Source organism: Metopolophium dirhodum, chromosome 4 (assembly GCF_019925205.1).
Source record: "Metopolophium dirhodum isolate CAU chromosome 4, ASM1992520v1, whole genome shotgun sequence".
NCBI lineage: Eukaryota > Metazoa > Arthropoda > Insecta > Hemiptera > Aphididae > Metopolophium > Metopolophium dirhodum.
Window position 1 is genome coordinate 8,695,425 of NC_083563.1, and position 26,689 is coordinate 8,722,113.

General features: G+C 27.8%; 3 protein-coding genes across 6 annotated transcripts in view; 1 reads left to right on the plus strand and 2 right to left on the minus strand.

Annotated features, from left to right (window-relative positions):
- The window catches only part of LOC132942499 (uncharacterized), a 34,267-nt gene extending 15,941 nt beyond the window's left edge, over positions 1–18,326 (minus strand). For 2 of the 4 annotated variants that reach the window (XM_061010938.1, XM_061010937.1), the window contains exons 1-2: positions 14,855–16,389; positions 12,309–12,436 (exon numbers count right to left, since the gene is read on the minus strand). The gene's annotated coding sequence lies outside the window, so the exon portion shown is untranslated. Of the gene's footprint in view, positions 1–62; positions 1,147–12,308; positions 12,437–14,854; positions 16,390–18,012 lie in introns of those variants that run through there. The other 2 variants (XM_061010935.1, XM_061010939.1) reach the window with 2 other exon arrangements.
- A 433-nt stretch (positions 18,327–18,759) lies between these two features.
- On the plus strand, positions 18,760–21,772 carry LOC132942500 (dynein light chain roadblock-type 2-like). Its single transcript, XM_061010940.1, has 4 exons — positions 18,760–19,070; positions 19,143–19,347; positions 19,426–19,593; positions 21,640–21,772. Exons 2-4 carry the CDS (start codon positions 19,266–19,268, stop codon positions 21,696–21,698), a joined length of 309 nt encoding a protein of 102 aa, XP_060866923.1. The 5' UTR covers positions 18,760–19,070; positions 19,143–19,265; the 3' UTR covers positions 21,699–21,772.
- Positions 21,773–21,898: 126 nt separating this feature from the next.
- Positions 21,899–25,283, minus strand: LOC132942498 (XK-related protein 6). Its single transcript, XM_061010934.1, has 6 exons — positions 25,173–25,283; positions 24,704–25,050; positions 24,540–24,641; positions 24,089–24,303; positions 22,537–22,692; positions 21,899–22,350 (listed from the first exon to the last, which is right to left on the minus strand). The coding sequence occupies exons 2-6, from the start codon at positions 24,994–24,996 to the stop codon at positions 21,905–21,907; spliced, it is 1,212 nt and encodes a 403-aa protein (XP_060866917.1). The 5' UTR covers positions 24,997–25,050; positions 25,173–25,283; the 3' UTR covers positions 21,899–21,904.
- Between the last annotated feature and the right edge of the window lie 1,406 nt (positions 25,284–26,689).

Below are 26,689 nucleotides of genomic sequence, written 5' to 3' on the forward strand. Positions count from 1 at the left end.
TAAAAGAAAAAAATTTAAGTAAAATTTGTCGATTTCAGTTCATACAAATGATTTAAACTTACGTGCCATTCACTCCAAATTCCCTTAGTCCCTACACCCTTGTTTTGTCAATATAAATAATGTCCATCGCGTTTGCAATCATTAACAATTCATAACTTTCTTAATTAAATTTTGTTTAGTTCGCCAAAGCATTCTAACCAATTAATATACCTACTTTCACTAATTATACCTACTTGTCTTATTCTGTACTGAAACGTAATCATATAGAATATAATATGCCTGTTATTATTGATTAATGTATTATGTATTAATTGTATACCTACGCACCTTTACAAGTCATTATATTATTTTTTTGTTATCGCTATAAACGTTTTGTAAGTCAAAATAAATGCCATTCGATTTTATGTGTCAATACTCAATTTAGTCGTCGTTTGCCTTTGCTCTTTGCATATGCAGTGAAATCTCGATAACTCGAATCGATGACAGGCACAAAAAAAAATTTAAAAAATTAAAAAAAAAAAAAAACACACATTGTAAAATCAATACATTCATTGCTTTGCTCAGAATCTAAAATAGTATCTATTTTAAATATATAGACAAAAATAATTCAACCACAAGTTAAATTAAACGCTTACTTTTGAATATTATTATTTTAATTTAACACCAATATTTAAATAAGTTTAAACACTGATAATTTTTATGAGGCATAAAAATTAATTTTAGACTGATTGGACTTTATTTTTGGGTCTGTCGTCATATTTCGGAGCAGTAAAAATACCAAGATTTTCAACTTTAATATTTTTTCTAGTTGGTAGTTTGTAGTGTCAAAAAGTAACATATTCTCCGTACTTGTTTTAATAGTTTTAATTAATAAGTAACCAAGTTTTCGACAAAATCTATTCTCTTATTTTTTTTAAATTAAAAAACCAATAACCGTATATCTTGAACTGTTCACCAAAATATGTTTATATTAGCAATTTCTATGCATGGAATAATTTTCAAAATATTTTAACTCTTTTTGAGAACTTTAGAAATTTGAAATTTTTCGAATTTTTTTGTTGTTTTTTCAATAATTGTTGATAAAAAACTTTTGCTTTGTCAAAAACATTAAACATTTAATACAAAGTGTAACATTAGATCTTATTACTGGAAGAAAAAAAAAGTTGAGGGTTCCTCATATGTTTTTTGTGAGTGTTTTAAGTTTATTACAATTATTGTTCATATTTTTTAAAATTAAGTTCATAATTCATATTCAATGGTATTATTTAATTAATTGGTCATTACAATAAAACAAACATTGACACTGACTATTACAGACACCAAGTCATGTTTTGAATTTATTAAAGCTATTATTTTTGTAAAATAGAAAAATAAGATAAAACAAACTGATAATTTAGTTTTTAGATTCTGAGTGGAACGATGAATGTATTGATTTTAAAATGATGTGTTTTTTTTAAATTTTTTTTTGTCTATGTACACAATAAGTAGTCGAAATAATGCTTCGATTTTCAACTTCAGTATCTTGTTCGATTAGAAAGTGAATATTGTTGGTGGTTAAGCATTTAAAGTTCAAAAATTGACAAAATAATGAAAAATCACGAAAATTAGCAAATTATTTTGAGTTAAGAAAAAACTTAGAATATTTTTTCGGTTATTTTGTTGAGATTGTATAATATTATTCGTGGGTACTTGAAACTTCTAAAGTATACTAATATATTATATCTATGATAGTATCACGGTTTTTTGTTGATGTATAACGCGTTATAAAGTACCTAATGGATATTGTGATATGATTAATTTGGAATTTATTATAGGTCAATTATTTTTTTTAATACTATAGATAAGTACCTATATAATATGTCTTAAACCTAGACTGACATACCGTCTCCGCTCAGAATCGTTTTTCTTACAAAAAAAAATTGAAGGAGGGTGTTGGCGCCCACAGGCAAATGAATTTTAAAAAACAAAAAAAAATTTAAATTTAAAACATCAAACTAAAATGACCAGAATTTTAAACAGAAAAAATCTATTCAAAATATTTAGTTCATTAATGATGGATTATTCAAAGTGCACCAGGTTATCAATGTTCAAAAAGTCTATACAAAAAATTCAACTAGAGATACATAACAAAAAAAAAATTGAAAGAGGGTTTTGGCGCCCGCAGGCAAATGCATTTTAGAAAACAAAAAAAAAATTTAGAAAAAAATATTATTGTAGGAATACACATTAAAGTCTATACAAAAATTTCAACTAGTCACATAACAAAAAAAAAAAATTGAAAGAGGGTGTTGGCACCCGCAGGCAAATGCATTTTAGAAAACAAAAAAAAATTTAAAAAAAATATTATTATAGGAATACACATTAAAAAGTATATACAAAAAATTCAACTAGAGTTACATAACAAAAATAAAAATTGAAAGAGGGTGTTGGCGCCCGCAGGCAAATGCATTTTAAAAAACAAAAAAAAAATTTAGAAAAAAATTTAGAAAAAACTATTCAAAATATTTAGTTCATTGAAGAATGATTATTCATGGGGCACCAAGTTATCAATTTTCAAGTCAATACAAAATATTCAACTAGAGTTACAGTACTAAAAAAAAAATTGAAGGAAGGTGTTGGCGCCCGCAGGCAAATCGATTTTAGAAAACAAAAAAAAAATTTGGAAAAAAATTTAGAAAAAACTATTCAAAATATTTAGTTGATTAAAGAATTATTCAAAGGGTAACAGATTGTCAATGTTTAAAAAATTTGGCTAGAGTTAAAATCATAAAAAAAAAATGAAGGGAGGTGTTGGCGCCCGCAGGCAAATCGATTTTAGAAACCAAAATTAAATTTGGAAAAAAATTTAGAAAAAACTATTCAAAATATTTAGTTCATTAAAGAATGATTATTCATGGGGCACCAAGTTATCAATTTTCAAATCAATACAAAATATTCAACTAGAGTTACAATACTAAAAAAAAAAAAATTGAAGTGAGGTTTTGGCGCCCGCAGGCAAATCAATAATAGAAAACAAAAAAAAAATTTAGAAAAAAATATTCAAAATATTTAGTTCATTAAAGAATGATTATTCATGGGGCACCAAGTTATCAATTTTCAAGTCAATACAAAATATACAACTAGAGTTACAGTACTAAAAAAAAAATTGAAGGGAGGTGTTGGCGCCCGCAGGCAAATCAATTTTAAAAAACAAAAAAAAAATTTGGAAAAAAATTTAGAAAAAACTATTCAAAATATTTAGTTCATTAAAGAATTATTATTCATGGGGCACCAAGTTATCAATTTTCAAGTCAATACAAAATATACAACCAGAGTTAGCGTACTAAAAAAAAAAAATTAAAGGGAGGTGTTGGCGCCCGCAGGCAAATCGATTTAAGAAAACAAAAAAAAAATTTGGAAAAAAATTTAGAAAAAACTATTCAAAATATTTAGTTCATTAAAGAATGATTATTCATGGGGCACCAAGTTATCAATTTTCAAATCAATACAAAATATTCAACTAGAGTTACAATACTAAAAAAAAAAAATTGAAGGGAGGTTTTGGCGCCCGCAGGCAAATCAATAATAGAAAACAAAAAAAAAATTTAGAAAAAACTATTCAAAATATTTAGTTCATTAAAGAATTATTATTCATGGGGCACCAAGTTATCAATTTTCAAGTCAATACAAAATATACAACTAGAGTTACAGTACTAAAAAAAAAATTGAAGGGAGGTGTTGGCGCCCGCAGGCAAATCAATTTTAAAAAACAAAAAAAAAAATTTGGAAAAAAATTTAGAAAAACTATTCAAAATATTTAGTTCATTAAAGAATGATTATTCATGGGGCACCAAGTTAGCAATTTTCAAATCAATACAAAATATTCAACTAGAGTTACAATACTAAAAAAAAAAAAAATTGAATGGAGGTTTTGTCGCCCGCAGGCAAATAGATTTTACTGTATGAATACTCATTACAAAGTACAAACTAACATGCCCAGAATCTTAAACAGAAAAAACTATTCAAAATATATAGTTCATTAAAGAATTATTCGAAGGGTACCAAATTTTCAATGTTTAAAATATTTGGCTAGAGTTACAGTACTAAAAAAAAAATTGAAGAAGGTGTTGGCGCCCGCAAGCAAATCGATTTTAGAAAACAAAATTGAATTTGGAAAAAAATTTAGAAAAAACTATTCAAAATATTTAGTTCATTAAAGAATTTTTCAAAGGGTACCAAATTTTAATGTTTAAAAAATTTGGCTGAAGTTAAAATCATAAAAAAAAAATTGAAGGGAGGTGTTGGCGCCCGCAGGCAAATCGATTTTAGAAAACAAAAAAAAAAATTTGGAAAAAAATTTAGAAAAAACTATTCAAAATATTTAGTTCATTAAAGAATGATTATTCATGGGGCACCAAGTTATCAATTTTCAAGTCAATACAAAATATTCAACTAGAGTCACAGTACTAAAAAAAAAATTGAAAGGAGGTGTAGGCGCCCGCAGACAAATCGATTATAGAAAAAAAAAAAAAAATTTAGAAAAAACTATTCAAAATATTAAGTTCATTAAAGTATGATTATTCATGGGGCACCAACTTATCAATTTTCAAATCAATACAAAATATTCAACTAGAGTTACAATACTAAAAAAAAAAAATTGAAGGGAGGTTTTGGCGCCCGCAGATAAATCAATAATAGAAAACAAAAAAAAAAATTTAGAAAAAACTATTCAAAATATTTAGTTTATTAAAGAATGATTATTCATGGGGCACCAAGTTATCAATTTTCAAATCAATACAAAATATTCAACTAGAGTTACAATACTAAAAAAAAAAAAATTGAAGTGAGGTTTTGGCGCCCGCAGGCAAATCAATAATAGAAAACAAAAAAAAAATTTAGAAAAAACTATTCAAAATATTTAGTTCATTAAAGAATGATTATTCATGGGGCACCAAGTTATCAATTTTCAAGTAAATACAAAATATTCAATTAGAGTTACAGTACTAAAAAAAAAATTGAAGGGAGGTGTTGGCGCCCTTAGGCAAATCAATTTTAAAAAACAAAAAAAAAATTTGGAAAAAAATTTAGAAAAAACTATTCAAAATATTTAGTTCATTAAAGAATGATTATTCATGGGGCACCAAGTTATCAATTTTCAAATCAATACAAAATATTCAACTAGAGTTACAATACTAAAAAAAAAAAAAATTGAAGTGAGGTTTTGGCGCCCGCAGGCAAATCAATAATAGAAAACAAAAAAAAAATTTAGAAAAAACTATTCAAAATATTTAGTTCATTAAAGAATGATTATTCATGGGGCACCAAGTTATCAATTTTCAAGTCAATACAAAATATTCAACTAGAGTTACAGTACTAAAAAAAAAATTGAAGGAAGGTGTTGGCGCCCGCAGGCAAATCGATTTTAGAAAACAAAAAAAAAATTTGGAAAAAAATTTAGAAAAAACTATTCAAAATATTTAGTTCATTAAAGAATTATTATTCATGGGGCACCAAGTTATCAATTTTCAAGTCAATACAAAATATACAACTAGAGTTACAGTACTAAAAAAAAAATTGAAGGGAGGTGTTGGCGCCCGCAGGCAAATCAATTTTAAAAAACAAAAAAAAAAATTTGGAAAAAAATTTAGAAAAACTATTCAAAATATTTAGTTCATTAAAGAATGATTATTCATGGGGCACCAAGTTAGCAATTTTCAAATCAATACAAAATATTCAACTAGAGTTACAATACTAAAAAAAAAAAAAATTGAATGGAGGTTTTGTCGCCCGCAGGCAAATAGATTTTACTGTATGAATACTCATTACAAAGTACAAACTAACATGCCCAGAATCTTAAACAGAAAAAACTATTCAAAATATATAGTTCATTAAAGAATTATTCGAAGGGTACCAAATTTTCAATGTTTAAAATATTTGGCTAGAGTTACAGTACTAAAAAAAAAATTGAAGAAGGTGTTGGCGCCCGCAAGCAAATCGATTTTAGAAAACAAAATTGAATTTGGAAAAAAATTTAGAAAAAACTATTCAAAATATTTAGTTCATTAAAGAATTTTTCAAAGGGTACCAAATTTTAATGTTTAAAAAATTTGGCTAAAGTTAAAATCATAAAAAAAAAATTGAAGGGAGATGTTGGCGCCCGCAGGCAAATCGATTTTAGAAAACAAAAAAAAAATTTGGAAAAAAATTTAGAAAAAACTATTCAAAATATTTAGTTCATTAAAGAATGATTATTCATGGGGCACCAAGTTATCAATTTTCAAGTCAATACAAAATATTCAACTAGAGTCACAGTACTAAAAAAAAAATTGAAAGGAGGTGTAGGCGCCCGCAGACAAATCGATTATAGAAAAAAAAAAAAAAATTTAGAAAAAACTATTCAAAATATTAAGTTCATTAAAGTATGATTATTCATGGGGCACCAACTTATCAATTTTCAAGTCAATACAAAATATTCAACTAGAGTTACAATACTAAAAAAAAAAAAATTGAAGGGAGGTGTTGGCGACCGCAGGCAAATCGATTTTAGAAAACAAAATTAAATTTGGAAAAAAATTTAGAAAAAACTATTCAAAATATTTAGTTCATTAAAGAATTATTATTCATGGGGCACCAAGTTATCAATTTTCAAGTCAATACAAAATATACAACTAGAGTTACAGTACTAAAAAAAAAATTGAAGGGAGGTGTTGGCGCCCGCAGGCAAATCAATTTTAAAAAACAAAAAAAAAATTTCGAAAAAAATTTAGAAAAAACTATTCAAAATATTTAGTTCATTAAAGAATGATTATTCATGGGGCACCAAGTTATCAATTTTCAAGTCAATACAAAATATTCAACTAGAGTTACAGTACTAAAAAAAAAATTGAAAGGAGGTGTAGGCGCCCGCAGACAAATCGATTATAGAAAACAAAAAAAAAATTTAGAAAAAACTATTCAAAATATTAAGTTTATTAAAGTATGATTATTCATGGGGCACCAAGTTATCAATTTTCAAGTCAATACAAAATATTTACCTAGAGTTAAAGTACTAAAAAAAAAATTGAAGGGAGGTGTTAGCGCCCGCAGGCAAATTGATTTTAGAAAACAAAAATGAAATTTGGAAAAAAATTTACAGTAGAAACACACATAACGAAGTTCAAACTAAAATGTCCTGAAACTTAAACTGAAAAAATTATTTAAAATATTTAGTTCATTAAAGAATGATTATTCATGGGGCACCAGATTTTCAATGTTTAAAAAATTTGGCTAGAGTTAAAAACATAAAAAAAAAAAATTGAAGGGAGATGTTGGCGCCCGCAAGCAAATAGATTTTAGAAAACAAAAAAAAAATTTGGAAAAAGTTTGACTGTAGGAACACGCTTTAGGAGTACACGGGTACTCAGCGTACTCCCAGGTATAGCTGGTTAATCTACCGGTTAATCTATCTAAAATATTTATACAAAAAAATCTACTAGAGTTCAATGAATTGAAAAAAAAATTGTTTGGGAAATCTGTGTGAAATAACACTAAACAAAAGAATACACTTGAAGCTAAATACTGCAATACATATTAACTACAATCCAGAAACTAGGTATTGTTTACATTATAATAATACGAACAGTTATTATGATCAGAGGTGTATCACCGTAATATATGTATTAGAAAATGTATAAAAACGAATGTACTTTATTTATAAAGGATGCAAAAAAATTAAATCAGAAAAAGGTCCTGCACGGACTCTATTATGTGATTGTAATTTATGAAGGACATAAAATAATGTTTAATTTAAAATAATATTGTGTTTGGCTGGGTCTACAGTCAATATTAAATAACAAACTATAAAGTCCAAATGCAAATAAAAACATAGTCAGATATCTGTTTTAGTCTTTGTAAATATGTGCGGAAAAAAATTAGATTTAGTACAATGTAAGAAAATGTGGAAAGAAAACCCTGAGAATTCTTTGACAGTAGGATAATAAAACACAATACTATATATTAAATTAAAACTATTGATTTTATACATTTTCTATTTACAAAAGCTCATAAGTATTGAAAACCTTATAAAATCCTAAAAAAATTATATTTTGTTATATTTTAAAATACATTTTATAATTTGTTGTGTTAAAAAAATCATTATTTAATGTTGGCTGTATTTAAGTTTTTAATAACTATACTGGTACAACTCTAGCTGACAGTCTTTAAGACCGTGTTAAAAACTATAATAATTAGTTAACGTCTAATTTACTGTCCTATCCTAACCTAACCTAACATAACCAAATTAATAATATTTAAATATTTTCTTTCATTGTTATGTTTACAATATCGAATACCTTTATAGTTAGTAGGAAAAGATCATCGCAAAGCTCACGACCAGTGATTGTAGTCGTCTATCATTACCATACCTTCAACTAACATTAGGTGTACCAAACTAGCCTTCTTATGACTAATTACATTAGGACACTTTGAATAAAAGATCCTGAGTTGAAGGTTGCCGAACTTATAAGTGATTGATTAAGTTGATCCTTTGATTGTTGACACCTTAGTTCCCCTCGAAGACCGCTGGTAAGACTATTATGTTTTATCCATTATGTTATATCTATATTATCTATGATGGAGCCATACCCAGCTCACTCGTGTAAACAATTTGAAGCACATAAAAGCGATTAACGAGTCTCTATTAATGATAATATAAAATCCCAGACCTATCCCCCATACTCTGATATTAAGAGCCCAGCCCACCTTCATAATATTCTCTATGCAAAAAGTAAATTTAAGACAAATTTGTAAATCAATGCACAGTCTCTCTATTGTACTAATATTTGTTATTTTATTAATTTTCAGTATTTTGTATAATTAGATTGGGAAAACATAAGACAATATCATTTACAAGACTGTGACTAACACAATCATACTTTGATAAAATTATATGATATAAGTACCTTCTATATTTGAATTATTCGTTTTTTTCCCGGTACTTTATTGGTGGACGGCACTTTAACAACGGTCCCTCGATCTACTAAGGCAACCTTGAGGCATTTCCTTTTAGGAAATTAATTAAATTCTCAAACATAACTCTTAATTCAAGAGTTTGTAAATTGTAACTAATATAATATATGTTATGATATTTATGGACGACACTTGCACCATGGCCCCTCGATATAGTAATGTGGCGACCCGGCACATCTCTTTTAGATAAATGATTAAATACTTAATCAAGTCTTCCAATTTACTAAACATTTATGTTTTGTAGATAATTTGAAGAAAAATTTAAAATTGAAGAGAGACTGTGTGAATTAACAACATTTGTGGTATGAAATGTTTATTTGAACACCTGTTATAATGTATTATAATGAATTTAAGTTAATTTTTTAAAATGTACTAGGTAAGTAAACATTTGAACGTTTATTACAATATATGTATATTATACATAGATTTCAAGTATGATTTTTTTTAGTTTTTTTTTTGATAGTTACCTACCTACTACAATACAAGACACTTTATTTTTATATTTTGAAGCAACATTATATATTTTGGATTATTTAGATCTATATAAACTAAATTTCAGACCCATAGTTTAGTATTTAAAGTTTGTATGATCAAAGTCGTGGAACCAAATTTTATCAGACTCTACTAGAATGTTGTAGTTAAATTAAACTATAATATCGGTATGTGGAATAACAGTACCTAACCTTCTATTATAATTTGTTATGAATATAATATTTTAAGTAATAACTCAAATTTAGCACTTTTACGGTACTTAATACATTTTCCTAATATTTTAACAGAAATTATGGAGCTAAAAATATAGAAATACCTATATTATGTCACGGTCCATAGTTGATAGTTTTGTTTCATTTATAATAATAATGCTTTTTAATATAGTTTTTCATAAATTAATATTTATTACAGTTGGCTTTTATGATTTGTTTGAACTATTAGTACGTATTTTTTTGGGGGGATCCCTATTATTACAACACCGTTACCAATATGCGTTTTTTTCTGGTTAGTTAATATAATTGCATGTTTTCATGATTTCTTCGTATTTATGCTTATTTTCTTAAAATGTTTTTATATTTTCGGTTCATCCGTTACCTACATACCAAGTGTGTAAATAAAGAATTTTTTTTGTAAACCAATTTGAATTATTATTTATTAATTTAAAAAAATTTTAATAAAAACGTTTTCATTCAGTATTTTTTTGAATATTTTAATATTTTTGAATATTTCAGTGCATATATTTGCCTGTTTTTAGTGCATACATGCAGGCAAATATTTAACACTTAAGAGGATGTCAGATTTTTAGCGCACCATTTATTTCTCTCTCCGACCCACGCACAATCATTTTAGTGTTTTCTTAATCGTACATTTGGTATGCTACGCGTGGGTCAAAGATGGAAAACAAATAGTGCGCTGACATCCCAACCAGCAACAAGTTTACACGAGTGAGCTGGGTATGGCTCCATCATAGATAATAAAGATATGGATAGGACATAATGGTCTTATCAGCGGTCTTCGTCCTTCGAGGGGAACAATTGAGGCCAAATAAAGTATACTCATATCGAGTATCGACTATCAATATAAAGGAGCCTCAATTGCCTTCCCCTCCGGGAACGCGGCCTCAAATGTATTTAACATAGGCGTGGACTATCCATGGTGTCAACAATCAGAGGATCAACTTGATAATCAAACACTTAAGTTCGGCTACCTGCAACTCAGGATCTTTTTATTCAAATAGTGTCCTAATGAGTCATAAGGTTAGTTAGGTAAACCTATGGTTAGTTGAAGCTAGTGGCCTTTGCAATTCAAGATTTTTTCCTACGTATTCGGCATTGTTAACATAACTATTCTACCTTTACACTTTTCCTTCCCCCGTCTCTCATAGCTATATACAGGTTCAGCCACTCTCATTCCACACCTCCATATGATCGGTATTCTGTCTATCCATCTCTTCTTCAGTCTTCTCGCCCCTCATTTCCCACCTAAATTAACTAACTTCTATAGCCACTCTCACTATCTCTTATCATACAGTGACCGAACCACCTAAACCAAATATGTACACTAACCTACACTACCCTTAATTAATTAATTTCTTATTCTATCCTCTTTTGTACCTTAACACCTAACTTATTATTCTCATATCTGCTACCCTCACTCCACGTACCTACCCTAACCTTACATTTCTTTTTCATCTTTCCCTTTCATACACCAAACATTCTGAAATCCTGTTGACCCATTTCCTTATCTTCGCCATATTACACACTACCTAATTCCTATTCACCCAGTCTCTAGTTACCTACAAGTCATCGTACTTGATTATCGGTGAAAATATTTAAATATCATTGAACGAATTCCCTACTCGAAAGAATTACTTAAAAAAATATCATACCTCCCAATTTTCTAATTTTTAACACGACTTTATTGATAGCCGGAATAGTGTTATACCAGTATAATTACAATACAAATATTGAAAAATTTCGGGCAATACATCCTTTGATCAACTAAGAATAATAAAAAAAAAACCTACTGAGAAATAAGAAAATACATACCCCGTGACGGAATCAAAATCTACTACGAAACTTAGTCTTCGAAGCACTGAAACGTTAACACATTTCAATCTGCTTATGATATAATATTATTCTCAGTTTGAAAATGTTCACTGACGAATAACATTTGTAAAATAACACGCATCTTATGCAGTAAAATGTTCTACAATATTCTAATGACCTATGCGTTACAGTCTACAGATATTATATAAACCTAGAAATGTGAAAATTTGAAGAAAATTTCCTAAAGGTATATCCCGTAAAACCCCCAAAATAAAACGTACGTTTGAGGTGTTCTCTTAAAACCCAAATGTTTAATACCCGTATCCCGTATGCGTAGAAAATGTATGTTTCACATTTAACGAAAACTAAAACTATCGTGACGGAACGGAATTACGAAGAACGTATAAGACAAAAATAATCGTCACCAAGTGGTAGGTATAATCTGCTATGTACTTACAAATCATATTTAAATAACATTAATCATTATGTTCCTATTTTCTTATTTTATTAGGTAGGTATAAAAACCTACCTTATTCCTACTTATAAAAGCATTGCCTAATCATTGATTTCTAATTTTAAAAATTATTCTACTATAACAATAAATTAACAGTTGTAGGCAAAGTATTATAATTTAAGGTATTTTTCATAATATCCTTATTTTTGTACACCTATAACAACTGGATTTTAAAAACTACTCTACGCCTAGCGAGTATATAAGTTTGTCTGACAATAAATATTTACATTAAGTCTACCGCGTCAACAGAGTAGAAGGACAAAACTTACGTAATTATTTATTCTTCCGGCGAAACGCGTTCCCTTCGAATGTATAATATTGTCTAGTGTCAGAGCTGTGCATCTCCGCCAAGGAAAATGCAGCGCGCGTCTTCATATCTCCGATCCAAAAGTTCAGTCTGGAAGTATTGAGATTAATGACATTTATAAAAATAGGCACCTAGCTCATAACCAGAATGGAACGAAATATGTGAGTACGTATTGGAATCGCTGTTCGTCTCAGACGATTGTCATTTGCCATAGATTATTTATAATTATAACCTCACCTTCCTAATCATAGAAAATATATATATGGTCCTAACCGATGGATGATGGATATTTTTACATTATCTTCAAAAAAACATTTATTTGTTTCTACTAGACGCAAATGCGGTAAATTGAATTCAAATTTATAATATAGATAACGGTTTTTTTTTACTTGGTAACCATTCATTTATTACTTGGTTTATTAACAAATTCTAATTGATCTAAAATAGTAATTGAATAAAAATAGTTTTATTGATCCCAATATTTAAAAATAATGTTTCGAATAAAATAATAAAAAAAAATTTAAGAAATACCTATTAATTAATATGTATTACCTAAATAACAAAATAACTAAATAAATTCGTAGCTTAATAAAATGTCCAGAAAAATTAAAAGTCCAATTTAAACGAATATAAAATATAATTTAGATAGGTGTATAGGTAGTGTATTCGTTATATTTTGAGTTTCATTATAGGACATCAGTCAATCAGATGCTATTTAATATTTTAAAATAAAAAACTTCGACAGTAATTCCATATTGGCAAGTGTTGTTTTCTATAACTGAAGACCGAAGTTATAGTATCGAGCATAATGGGTACGTAAAAAAATAGAGATATAATTTAAAAAAATTACCTTTATTTAATTGTATTTAATTTTTTTTTAATAAGTTTTTATAATATTGACTCCAACCCATATAAATGTTCTTATTTCATTTTTTCAATTCGTTGATAATATATGAAACGAATTCTTTGCTTGGAAAGCAATGTTTAGAAAATTCAGAAAATGCAGTTTATATTTAAATCCGTGGCCTAATTATAAATAATAATTTCTGATGCATTGATGCTGAAGAGTGAGAGAGGTGCACAATCAGCCGAACCGAAATTAACATCTTAAACACTTAATATAAACAATTTTTCACACACGCGTCATGGTATGAAAATAAAAAATATTTATAATTCATATTTATACCGATTTTCTACCGATTTATACCGATCTTCTATATTAATAATAATTATAAATATATAGCAATAACAAATCATTTTTGAGTAGCGGCCAACCGGGAAAGTTCCCAGTATCCCGCCGGCCCAGTCCGCTCCTGGTTCATATTGTAACCGAAAAATCTAAATAATCTATTATAAACACAGTTACTTTTTACAGATATTATAAGTTAAAATTTGGACGAAATTACATATTAAAACCAAAAATAACGATTTTAGTTATTTTGTTGTAATTTAAAAATAGTAAGTATTCGCGGATTTATGAAACTTTTAGAGTATATTATTATAATTTATAGACACGATGACACTTTCAAATGTTATTATTTGGGCAAAAATGACTTTAACCTACTATTGTAGGTGCTAATGTCTAATATTAAAATAAATTACTTTAATCTCAATATTATTTATTAGTTAACGATGTCTTTGCTCAAAATCGTTTTTCGTTTGTTCGTTTTGTATTTTAATAATTTATACATAGATATATTATTATTACTAATAATCATAGTAGGTGTGTTTGTTTTATTTCACTAATTAATTTAATACTATACCAATAAATTATATATTAATTAATAATTTTTAAAACATTGTGTTCGAAAAAATAAAAATAAATGTGATTTTAATTAGTCTTGTAATGTACCTACCTATATGTAAAAAATAAATAAATATAATAATAACTATTGAACTTTTAGGGACATAATAGGTAACACATTCGTGTATGTAGTATTACACTATTTATATAGGTATATTTATATACCTATACGAGTATATGAGTAGGTATGTTATTCATAAGTGCGCACACGTCAGGTTAAGCAGTTGACCATTCCGTGAATATTATTTTTATGTGTGCATGGTTATACGGCCCTAATCCCTATGATATAGAATATAGATATTAGGTGAACAATAGAAGTTAAGTATGTGACACTAAATTAATAGTTACCTATATAACTTATAATAACGTTTATTTGGAAAAAAAAATTACCAGTTATTAATTAAAATTGTATCTTATGACTATTATCAGTTATAAGCTATAACATATGTTTCTATAAATTAAACCAGAACATATATATATTAAGTACCTTATATAGGTAAGCTCCTATTAATTATAATTATTCTACGAACAGGGACTGGAAAAACAACGATGACGTTTATATCTCGCGTATTTTATACATTTCTGGTTCGGAACTAAAATATGCGCATACAACACTTGGATAGCACATTTTTCGTGACATTAAATATTTATTTTAAGTCTTAAAAGTAAATTTAAGCCCCAAAAGAATATAAAAACAAACTTACTTTAATTATCGACTCTTTCATCGGAATCCGTGACGTGTGTGAACTGCGACGCCCATGAGGAAACGCTCCAGATTACAGCCAGAACTTAGAATATCTTCTTTGCTTATTGAAATTTTAGAATTTTTAGTCAAATGTGTTTTCTGCAATGACTCTGAGATTTGCCATAGATAAATAAATAAATGATAGATATTATACTAGGTACATCAATATGATGAATCCACGGATATAATATAATGCAACTTTTTGTATCAAAGAGTTCCGTGTTAAGGAACAATTTGTTCATTGAAATTTGATATAACAATAAACCAAAATAGTTTATAATTTTGATTATAATAATATGATATGGGTATTATTTAAATTATTATTTTCGTTTATCAATTTAATTACTGATTAAGGTGGTGAATAAATATCAGAAGCACAATAATATTTTTTTAAGAGCATATTGTATTTTATGAATTATTAAATAAAAATGTGATTACTGGATTTTAGAGGTACAGTAAATTCATCAAATACTATAATACCAACTAGATTTCTAAAACTCCGAGTCCATAATTCTAGATTCTGAGCGGATCGATGACTGTATTAATTTTACAATGATGTGTTCTTTATTTTTTAATATTTTTAATTATTTTTTCTTGGTGGTATGTGTAAACGATAAGTATTCGTAATAAAGATTCAATTTTCATATATAATATTATTTTATAGGCACTCAGTATATGTAATCAAATGTTTATTTTTAGTTTAGTTTAGTTGTAGGTATTTAGTAAATAATAATAGGTATACGAAATTGTTTTTTCGAATAGCAATTTATTGTTTGTATTAGTACCTACACCATAATAGGGAACTAAAATTTTGTAAATGATGTACAAATGTATTTTTGGTGTTTTAAGGCTGCTGTAAGATCAATTTATGAGAATCCTTGCATTAAATTGTTAGGATTATTTGATATGAATAATTATTTTATTACATATAGGTAAGTCGATCAGAAACTATATTTACACTGAATGTTAATAGTAAAAAGCTATTAAAATATCTATTATTTGTATTTATTTGTTAATAATAATTAAGACTTAAATATTAGCAGTATTCTTGTTCCTTTCACAAAATGTTTTTTAATTATTTTTAATTTAATTTACATTTATACGTTTGGCATTTATCCCAAAGTTATCTCTGAATAATAATTCAATGATTCAATTTAATAGTTACATTCCAGCTTCTACTACAACATTGTTTTATGTTTTTAATTTTTTTAATTCAGTTTGCACCTTGTGTCGGTGATTTTACACGTAATATAATAAAATTGATACTAGTGATGAGTAGGTACCTGATTGTTTAATCAAATTATTTACACGATTTCAATAAAAAAATATCTATGAAGTATAAACATCCGCGTTTCTATTAACTATAAACTCATAATTGTATGAGCTATACATGTTACATATATTTTTCGAAAAAATTATTTAAAAAAACAAGAATAATTCCTATTTTACGCCTAATTTAAGTCTAAAAAGTAAATGTAAAATAGTAGGTAATAATATAGATATTATAAAATATATTGTTTATTATGATAAATCCATAGAACTTATATATTATAGTATTATCTAGTACTATCAGTATTATCAGTACCTATACGGTATATTGATAAATCGTATGTTCTTTTACAGAAATCTTTGTCATCTGCAATGCACCTATTCTGGTTTTCTATTTCAATTATAGTTCGCATGCCAAATTTAACTATATAAACTGGTCCAGGAGCGGACTGGCTGGGATGCTACAGCATCCTTTGCCCTAAAATATATTTGCCTAATATTATTTATTATATATTTAAAGACTCTAGACACCTAATGAACAACAGATTGTTACCAACTTACGATTACTAGTAATCTATAATATTGTACAACTTTGATTGAAAGTTTTTTGTAACTTGGTACTTATTTACGTGTTTAACGTATATTCAATATTTTTTCAAAACAAAATAAAATATATTAATATTGTAATCTACATGTATTAAATTCGCCCCAACAATTTATGTTATTTGCCCTTTAAATTGTGTAGCATCCCGTGCCCTATTTTACCAGTCCGCGCCTGAACTGGTCCGTAAGTTTATAGACATTCTAATACATTCTCCCGGCAGTGTCAATAGACACAGTGTTTTAGAAGTTATATTTTTTTGGTACCTAATTAATTTACAATATGAATTATTATAAGTTACCTATGTAGGTACTTGTCCAAAACTCGACTACCTACAAATCATTGGTTTTTATGGGATAGCATTACGAAGTTTACGATTTTCGGTGTTTTACACACCCGTACAGCGCTTAAAGTTTACCGAGCTTAAGTATTACAAATTAATTTTTTTTTTAATCTAGGTAAATCAACGTTTTAAAATTGATGATGCAAAAATAATTCTGACACCCACCCATGGTGGATTTACATAACAAGTCGAGGGATGTTTTTGATTTTAATTGTTCGAGCAAGCGCAGTGTGCGAGTGACTACACCGGATATATTATATGAAAATACCAAAAAGTTCAATTAGCTATAATATAACTTAAAAATAAGACTGACCGCCAAATTCAGACTTCTCTGTCGTTTTCAGTTAAAAACTAATGATTTTCGGCAATTAATTTTTGAAATATCGTTCATAATTCGTTGTAACTTGTAATTTATATACCTATTTTAAAAATATTATTCGTGGGTAATTGAAACGTCTAAAATGTATTATTATATACAAATATGATAATAAACAAATAATAATAACTCAACTTAACCGGCTACGGTATTAATAATATTTAATAATATTAGATATAGTAGGTAAATTATTATTAATAATTATAAAATAATATTGGTCTCAATTTTATGTCACGAAAAATTACTATAAATAATGAATTATGTTTGCCAACAATTTTGTTTGTTTTTTTTTTCCTTTGAGTATTTTAGATTACCGATTTAACTATTTAAGTATATAAAAAGGTAGTTATAAGAAAAAATTATTTAGCTCTTGTAAATTAGGTATTTCAGTTAAAAGTATTAATGCCTATTATACTAAGCTTTAGAGGACCATAGTTAATAATCTAGCGTACCAAAATTGATTATTTGACGGTCAAAATGTTACAAATAGCACCACAATCTTAGTGCTCGATAAAGTTTAGTACCTACCTATTTAGAAGTTGTGTAACTATTTCTAGGAAATAGCGTCGCTTCCCGGTAAACTTTTTTTTTGTAAAAGTTGAACAATCTTTGAGAAATCGTCTATTGAAATATCTAAAGAAAAACTCTTATGAATTTCTAACTGAAAAATAATATACAAAATTTGAAAAATTTCTCAATACTATAAATAGTTCAAAAAGAGCTATAATATATTATTATATATTATTATTATACCTTTAATCTTTAATCGTGTTCGGTATACATCTTCGTGGTACGGTGTTTTCAGAATTTACCAAGGTATAGTATTTACGGTAATTACCGAGGTAACGTAAAATATACCGGTAGAAATATTTGAAATACTGTCACACCTAGCCAGTGCGGCAGTGCCCACAACTGACCAGTAGACGATAGATTGGTACTGTGCCACATGGTGCCACTCATGACAAAACCGATTGGTAAATAGGTATCATCACAGTTTTTGAATACGCAACCTCCGCTCTTTACTTCACCGATAGGTATCGTAGTTGTCCACTCCTTATTGGCTGACAACCATTATATACATGTATATAAAATATATATTATCTAACATTGAAAAAAATCAACCAACCAGTGGTGGAGGAGGTGAAGGAGATGCGCATATTGAAAAAAACTATTACAACTGTGATGATACCTATGACCTATCCATTTTGTCAAGGTGAGCCACATGTTTACATAATATCTATTATCTATATAGGTTAGGTTAGTGTGTACTGAACTCCGCTGGGTACTCCGTGTCATTATTATTATGTTTTTTTTTTTTTTATGAATATTAAGGCTCTCTATTCTCTAGGTATTAGAATCATCGTGTCACGTCGATCCGTGGCTGGCTGGTAGTAAAGACTCCAGGTCATAGAATTATAGAAATTAATACGAATACGCTGGTCGAATTCAATAATATAATATTGAGATATTCGATCGCCGCTTTATGTACGCAGCTGCTGTGGTGTAAACAGTATAAAATATTACGCACTATATAATTAGGTACCCGAGTTTACTTCTGTACATCGTTTAATCGTTCAGCCGTCCAGGTAAAGTTCGTGCTTAAAAATATTTTCTTTCGCAAATCAAACTAAATTCTATACTATAAATCCCGAACATAGTCGGCGAATTCAATACCTACCCAACACGTTCTGATTTTTACCAAAATAAGCCGCGGGCTATATAATTTACATATTATATAAATTAGATATACCTGCCGGTATATAATATTATTATAAAACGAAATGGCTACTCAGATAGAAGAAACTCTGAAGAGAATTCAGACCAGTGACGGTGTCATCGGATTCGTAATAGTAAACAACGCTGGTATGCTATTTTCGGACTGCGTCCGTTGCGTAACCAGAAGACAATATAAGTAACTACACTTAATACTTCGTTTTTCAGGCATTCCGATTAAATCCAACATGGACGATGCAATGTCCGTCCGGTACGCTGGATTAGTCCAGCAGCTAACCTCGACATCACAGGTAGCGATCAAAAAAGACGACCCGACCGATAAACTGACGTACCTGCGGTTGCGTACCAAAAATAACGAAATCTTGGTTATACCAGGTAAATTGTTGGCACGGGTCAGATGACCTATACCACCGGGAAATTCTCAGGGATCTGGTCTGTTGGAATATCACCGGCCTGGAAAACTCGGCTAAAATACTTATATTATTGTTAAGCTGTTAAATACTCAGTACTTAGACACTCAGTACCCACTTATTAATTTTGTAAATTTATCGGTCTGCATTTTTTTCCCAGGCTGTCCTTGCGGCCTGCAGGTATACAGGCGAGGATCCAAGGGACCTTAAGGTTCTTAGTAGTGAAAGCCGAAAAGCTCTACCGATTGAAAATATTAGCGATATATTCGATTGTTTTCCAATACTATCGAAGTATCGAATATTAAATAGCAATATTGACCGAATATAAAACTATCGATATTTTTATTCGAATAAAAACTATTGACATAATGTCATTTTCATTTTTCATTCAAGCAAAAACCTATTGAAGTATTCAAATAAAAACTATCGCTTTTAGATGTAATTTCGTCCAAATTTGAACTTCAGACGCTCGTGAAAAATTATTGTAGACGTACTCTCAACTTTTAGCTTTATTTTCACTGACGAGAACATATGAGTTATGAGGACCATTTGTATTACATTTTTTAGGTTTTTGAACCGAGCAAAAGTTTTTATCGACAATATTAAAAAAAAGTCTAATAAAACTCAAAAATTTCTTATGCCTATAAACAGCTCAAAAAGAATTGCAATATTTTGAAAATTATATGATGCAAAGATAACGCTAATATAAACGTTCTGTTAAAATTGCATGCATAAAAGGCTATTTTTTTTTAGTTACAATAAAAAACAAAATCTATTTTTCAAAAACTGTTTGCGTAAAAATGTATTAATTTGTTTGTTTGTTTTTCCTGACACGTTTGAAAACTATTGGAATTTTTTACTTTTTACCCCCCCCCCCCCCCCCCAAAAAATAAAATAAAACTAAATAGATTTACTTTCTTACCAGAAAAGATGCTGTTGAAGAAAATCGAAGCATTTTTACTGCCCCAAAAAGTGATACATAAAAAAAAATAATTAATAAATAAATAAAAAAAAACACACATACCATTGTATAATCAATATTATTCATCGTGTTCAGCATCTAAAATGGAAGGAGGGATATGACACCCATTTATTATTCATTTATTATTAAAAATAACTAATAATTGTGACTTTTATTTGATTATTCTAAGTTATTTTTTCGATAGTTTTTACTATTCAGCCTATGAATAAAACTATTGAATAGTTCTTGGATTGGTTTTACTATTCAGTCCTAGAATAAAACTACCGAATAAATATTCGATAGTTTATATAGACTACCAAGTAACATTTGAGTACAAACTATTTGGTAATGCCCATTGCCCATCTCTAGTTTTTAGCAGAGGTGGTGATTTGATCAAGGTATAATTTTTTTTGGAGGGGTTAAATAATCCTATACAATTATATCATATATATAATATTATTGTATATTATAATTATTCCTATTATTTTAATAATATAGGAAATCTTTGAAATATCGAATAATAATTTTAGGAGGGCCCCCTAGGTCTTTTTTAATCTCTGCCTATGGTCTTTACCTCCCTCCCCCTATGTACTTAAATTATAGTTGTATTTTTCAGGAAAAATGTCCCTTCTCCCCCCATTCAGAATTCTAGATCCACACCTGTGGGTATACATGCTAAATACTGTTTATCTACTATCCAGATAACTTTTATCAGTTTAACCTTATTGTCTTATAATCTACTTTTACCAAATAAATGCAGTTACACATTCCACACCATAAGTATAACAATTATTGTCAATTATATGATTTATTCATTTTAGAAAAATGCTTTTTAAAAAAATAATAATTCTTATGTATAACAATTAATTTATTAAAATAATTAAGTCATAGAAAATGTATATAAAAATATTTTTAGTCTTTGTGTCAATTTAGTTTAAGTATATATAATCTTTGATATAATATTTTCTATAATTCATCTTAGATATTACATGAGCATGGGATTATAAATAATATAATATAATTTTGTACATAACCATTTTTTTGTTACAGATAAACATTATACCATGGTGGTAATTCAAAAACCGACTGGCTCTAGATCACCAATGTAAAATTGGCTACAAAAATTTGCTATATTAATGTTTATAATATGTATATAATTAAACAATTTAATAATATAATAAAATAGTTTTCATTAATTTAATGTATAAAAATATATAAAAATTAATAGATCATTTGATTTCAATGATAATTTTACCTAAAATGTCTGGAATAAACGTGTTCATATTATTAGAGTTATATGGTTCAACAATATCATTTATGTAAAAGATATAATTGTATGAGGATGGAAAAATTTGTAATATATTGTCATAAACAAAATTCCAACAAAAAATGGTGCTATCGAACCTATCATCAGCGGATAGTAGTACCAATAGTTTTGATCCGTACCAGTGATAGCCCAAATAGTTACTGCAGCTACATTTTCTACTAGAAATACTCCATAATACCCTAAGTAACGATTTCTTGAATTCCCCTGGCCTTCACTGGGTGATAAATAAGTAAAAATGTACACGAGACCGAGTATTGTTGAAAAAAAAAATCTCATGATTCTACTTTCTTCAGATTGGTTGGATGGCATACAAAATGTTACGTTCTGATATTTGAAAATCCACAATGTCATAAAGAGCCAATGAACCATACAAAAAATACTAGTTAACTGTGGCCACACTATAGCAGCTAAACTAATAGACAAAATTCGGGACACTGAAAAATAAAAATGTGTTACAGATTGTAACACAGAAAAGTATTATTATACATTTAGATAAAATGTTTTCATAATGGATTTAAATAATATTATGATGTTTTAAATCATTTGGAATATATGTTTAAAACCAGTTTAAAATTATTCTATTATATACTTTTTAAATCTTAAATACATGTTAAACATACCTGTAATCATTATGTGCCATAAAAACTGTAACACTGTTCCTGTATTGCCAATATTTTTTCGATTTTCATAAGCAATTCTTACATTTTTATGATATGAAGCCATAGCCCAAGCAATACCTATAGTTGAACTTGCAATAGATGCAGATTGATGAATAACTGAAATCAATAATATATAGTTTTAAATTATAATAATGGTCAATTTACTACCTATCATAAGTTACTTATTATAAACTTAAACTAATATTTACAATCATTATGATATATGCATTAAAATATTCAATACTTAAAATCATTCAAATGTGTACTGTGATATTTCAAACAAAGACAACAAATATATAGGCACTACACAATAATTAAATATTTTAGCATTCATTTAAATTACAGCTAAATAATTTACTTTTAAGGGGTATTTATTTTTAAATGATTTAATTTACATAAAACTATTTTAATTTTAAAAAAACATACAATTATATTATTCAATGTAATACAGGATGCAGCAAAACAAACAGTTTTGAAAGACTATTAAAAAACGACACAACTTACAGAAATGAAGTTAATTTTATTATATTTGCTACATCATACCGTTTTATGCATAAGTTCGGAAAATTACATCAGAAAGATTGATGGCCTTCAACAGTGATGAAAGTGATTTCTGAAGTTTTGGGAACCAATTTGGCACATCTTGACTGATATAGCAGAAATTTTCTCCCAAATTTGTAGAGATGTGAGGCCGATTTTTAAAAACATATTCCTTTAGGTAGCTCTACAGGAAGAACTAAAGAATTCACAAATGCTTAATCAGGTGAGTGCGAGGACCCCCTCCTCAGAGAGAGGAGGAAGAGAGGGAATATCTGGCATAGCTGAAGACATTGTTCTCTGGATCAAACAATGGTAATGACTGACAATGCACAACCTGCAAACACAAGAGACCCTTTCCCAGTTTCCTGAACCCAACACACGGAAGTACCACCCTATCAAAACTGCACTGTTTGTATAATATATCTACACAAGAACTATTTAAGGCTTAAGAGTTATAACTAACTACAGTATTACAAAAACCTTAAACTAAATGGTAATCATTTTTATTTGAATATGAATAAATCCTAATGCTGGGTTTCAATAACCTTTAAATAAAAATATAGTTTATTATAAATTTAAAAATATTAATACATAATTTATAATAATATTTTCAGTAAAGCCTGATTAAAAAATATATATATTTTAAAACTTCAACATCTTACAAATTTGGTGTGGACTTATATCTAAAAATGTTATCAACAAAAATCGGGCCCGGATATGCTACCGAGAAAATCTTGGTGGGTCGCTCGAAATATGGGCTAAAAATGAGTGTTTGCCATAATTTTATTTTTATATGATTATGAGAAATTAGTACAAAAATGAATACATAATATATTTGAATCAAATTATTAAATCTTACAGTAGCTGTGGTCAAATGTTAAAATCTCAAACTCGGTGTGCCGATACCTTGCCTATCCGGCATTGACAATAGTAGGTATCTACTTAAAATTAAAATTACAAATAATAACATTACTTTGAAAAGTAGAACCCTGTTTTTTCTCAGCCAAAACTATAAATATTTGTAATATTTGCTGAGGGACAGCTTCTAAAAAACATTCAAAGATTCGCAATAATGACACATAGGAGTCTTCTTTAGCCATTAAAGCATAGTAGCTCTTCTGATCTTCATAATTTCCTTTACGAGCAGCACTACGAGACTTTAATGCATATTTCAATACATCATAATACCTACATACAAACAACTATATTACAACATTTACAAGGCATATAAAATACTTTAAAATGAACGGTATTATCATCCATCACACAGATAATCGTTATTGTAACTATAATAACTAAAACAATATACTTAGAGATGTTGATACTAAATACTTACAAATAATTTCTGTTCAAATATAAATGTTCAACAATTTTTATAAAATAATAAATCAGTTGTCATATTATAAAGTCTCAAAATTACATACCTAAATACAGGGGCCATTTGAAGTAGCAATAGGAATGGCAATAATAGTCGATTTGTAAGTAATTTTTGGGTTATTCTCTGCACATCTTCTTGAATAGAGTAGCTTAAAATAAAACCAAAAAATCAATAAAATCATTTATTTTTTAGCTTAAACGCTGTTCTCACATTTTTAAACTCATATAAGTGTTTATTATGGAAGGAACTAGTATAAAAATAACTGTCAACACAAAGTAATGTAGTTTTTCATATCTGTAATACTGATAGGCGACATTGTAATCAATGCAAACATCAATGACATGGCTAACAATAGCTAAGATCAACGTAATTAAATCCCAGTATGAAATACTCAGATCTCTAGGAAGCTCATCCGGCTCATCCAAACCCGATTTAGATCTATTACTATCAGTTTTGTGAACCAGATGTTTTGTAGTCCTAATGTCATCTTGATTTTGGTCCATCGTATTGTTTCATTTGATCCGGAAGACTACAGTCATTAAGTTCCTGGCACATCACTATAAGTGAAAAAATTTAAATATTCAAGTATACATTAGTTAAGTAAATAGTTTGGTGTTATATAGTGCTTAGTGCTTATTAGCTTCAACTTAGTGCTTATTAGCTACTGCTTAGCACTTACCTATTAAGTATTTTATATTTTTATATTATACTATAATTATAAAAATTGAAAAATTAAAATCGTTTTAATGATAACAAACTAAGTATATAGAACTATAGAAGTAGTGCCAAAACCATGATAGCGTAAGGAAAAAAAAGTATTCTCAATGATAAGACTACTCATATTTTTTTAAGGGGCAATGTTTTATTTATATATGCAAAACTACGAATTTATTTAGATACTAAATTTTGGAAAAAAAACCCCAGAAGCATTATATGGGGGCAATGTAGAAATCACTAGAAATCTCAGAATGTAGCTGGTTGCAAAGTGAAAATCCCAGAATGTAGAGGGCGGAAAATTGGTTAAAGTACCCACTACGCAGCGGTCTTACCGTCCAAATTAAAGTACACATTTTGAATATAGTATATATACCAAAATGGTGGCATAGGTGAATAGTGAAAAATTACCAAATTTTGTTGATTCTACACAGCAGGATCATTATTCCGGTAAAGCCTATGTTTGTGCACAAAAATGACATTTGCCTTAATTTTGTATTACATTTTCAAGCCTGAATTATAATAATTGAATAAATTAACAGTGTAAATTTATACATTTTTACCTACAGAACGATTGTGCATCGAATTTTATCAAGACTTAAAGTTAAAACGGTTAAATAAAAAATCATGCACACCTAACCTAACCTATGTATTTCGAAATTTTATTTATTTTTTGATTTGTTTAATAACTACTCATATGTGATCTAGTACTAAATGTTAAAGCTTTTTTGAATTTTGACCAGAAAATTAAAAATTAAAATGTCTGTGGGTAATATATTTTTTTGACTACAAAATAATTTGCACATTTTTGCATTCTGATGAATTTTGTTAAAATATAAGCTTTAAATGATTATAAAAAAAATCTATCTATGTTAAATGTTTTATTATTTATAATTAAAATAGCTTATAAGAAATCTATTTTCTAGCTATTTGACCCAGCAAAAATTTTTTAACAATATTTATAGAAAAAACCATAATAACAATTTAAAATATCTATACATTTTGTGAAATGTTAATTAAAACACTTAAAAAAAAATATTGACTATATATTTACAATATTTTTTAATAAATTTTCACACTTTTTTCCTATGTGAACATTTTTTATAGAAATATATAAAAATAAAAATTTCTTTAGTCAGCTATAAATAGTTTAAAAAGTCAAAATATTATTTTCTTTTACAAAAATTGGTGAAAATGTAAAGTAATGTTAAGTTTTTGAGTTACTCCCTACAGTATAAGATTTTTTTTTGTTTCCCCAATTATTTTAAATATTATTAGGAATTTTTCATTTTGACCTCCCAAAAGTACCAACTTCATTTTCCTACAGGAAATATATTGAAGTTGAAAATCAATGACATACTTTTTCTACCACAAGTCTATAAATCATGTATACATACACACAGAAAAAAACAAATTGTTTAATGAATACATTCAGTTCTAAAAAGAAATAGAAAATTTGAACGTTTGGTAATTTTAATATGC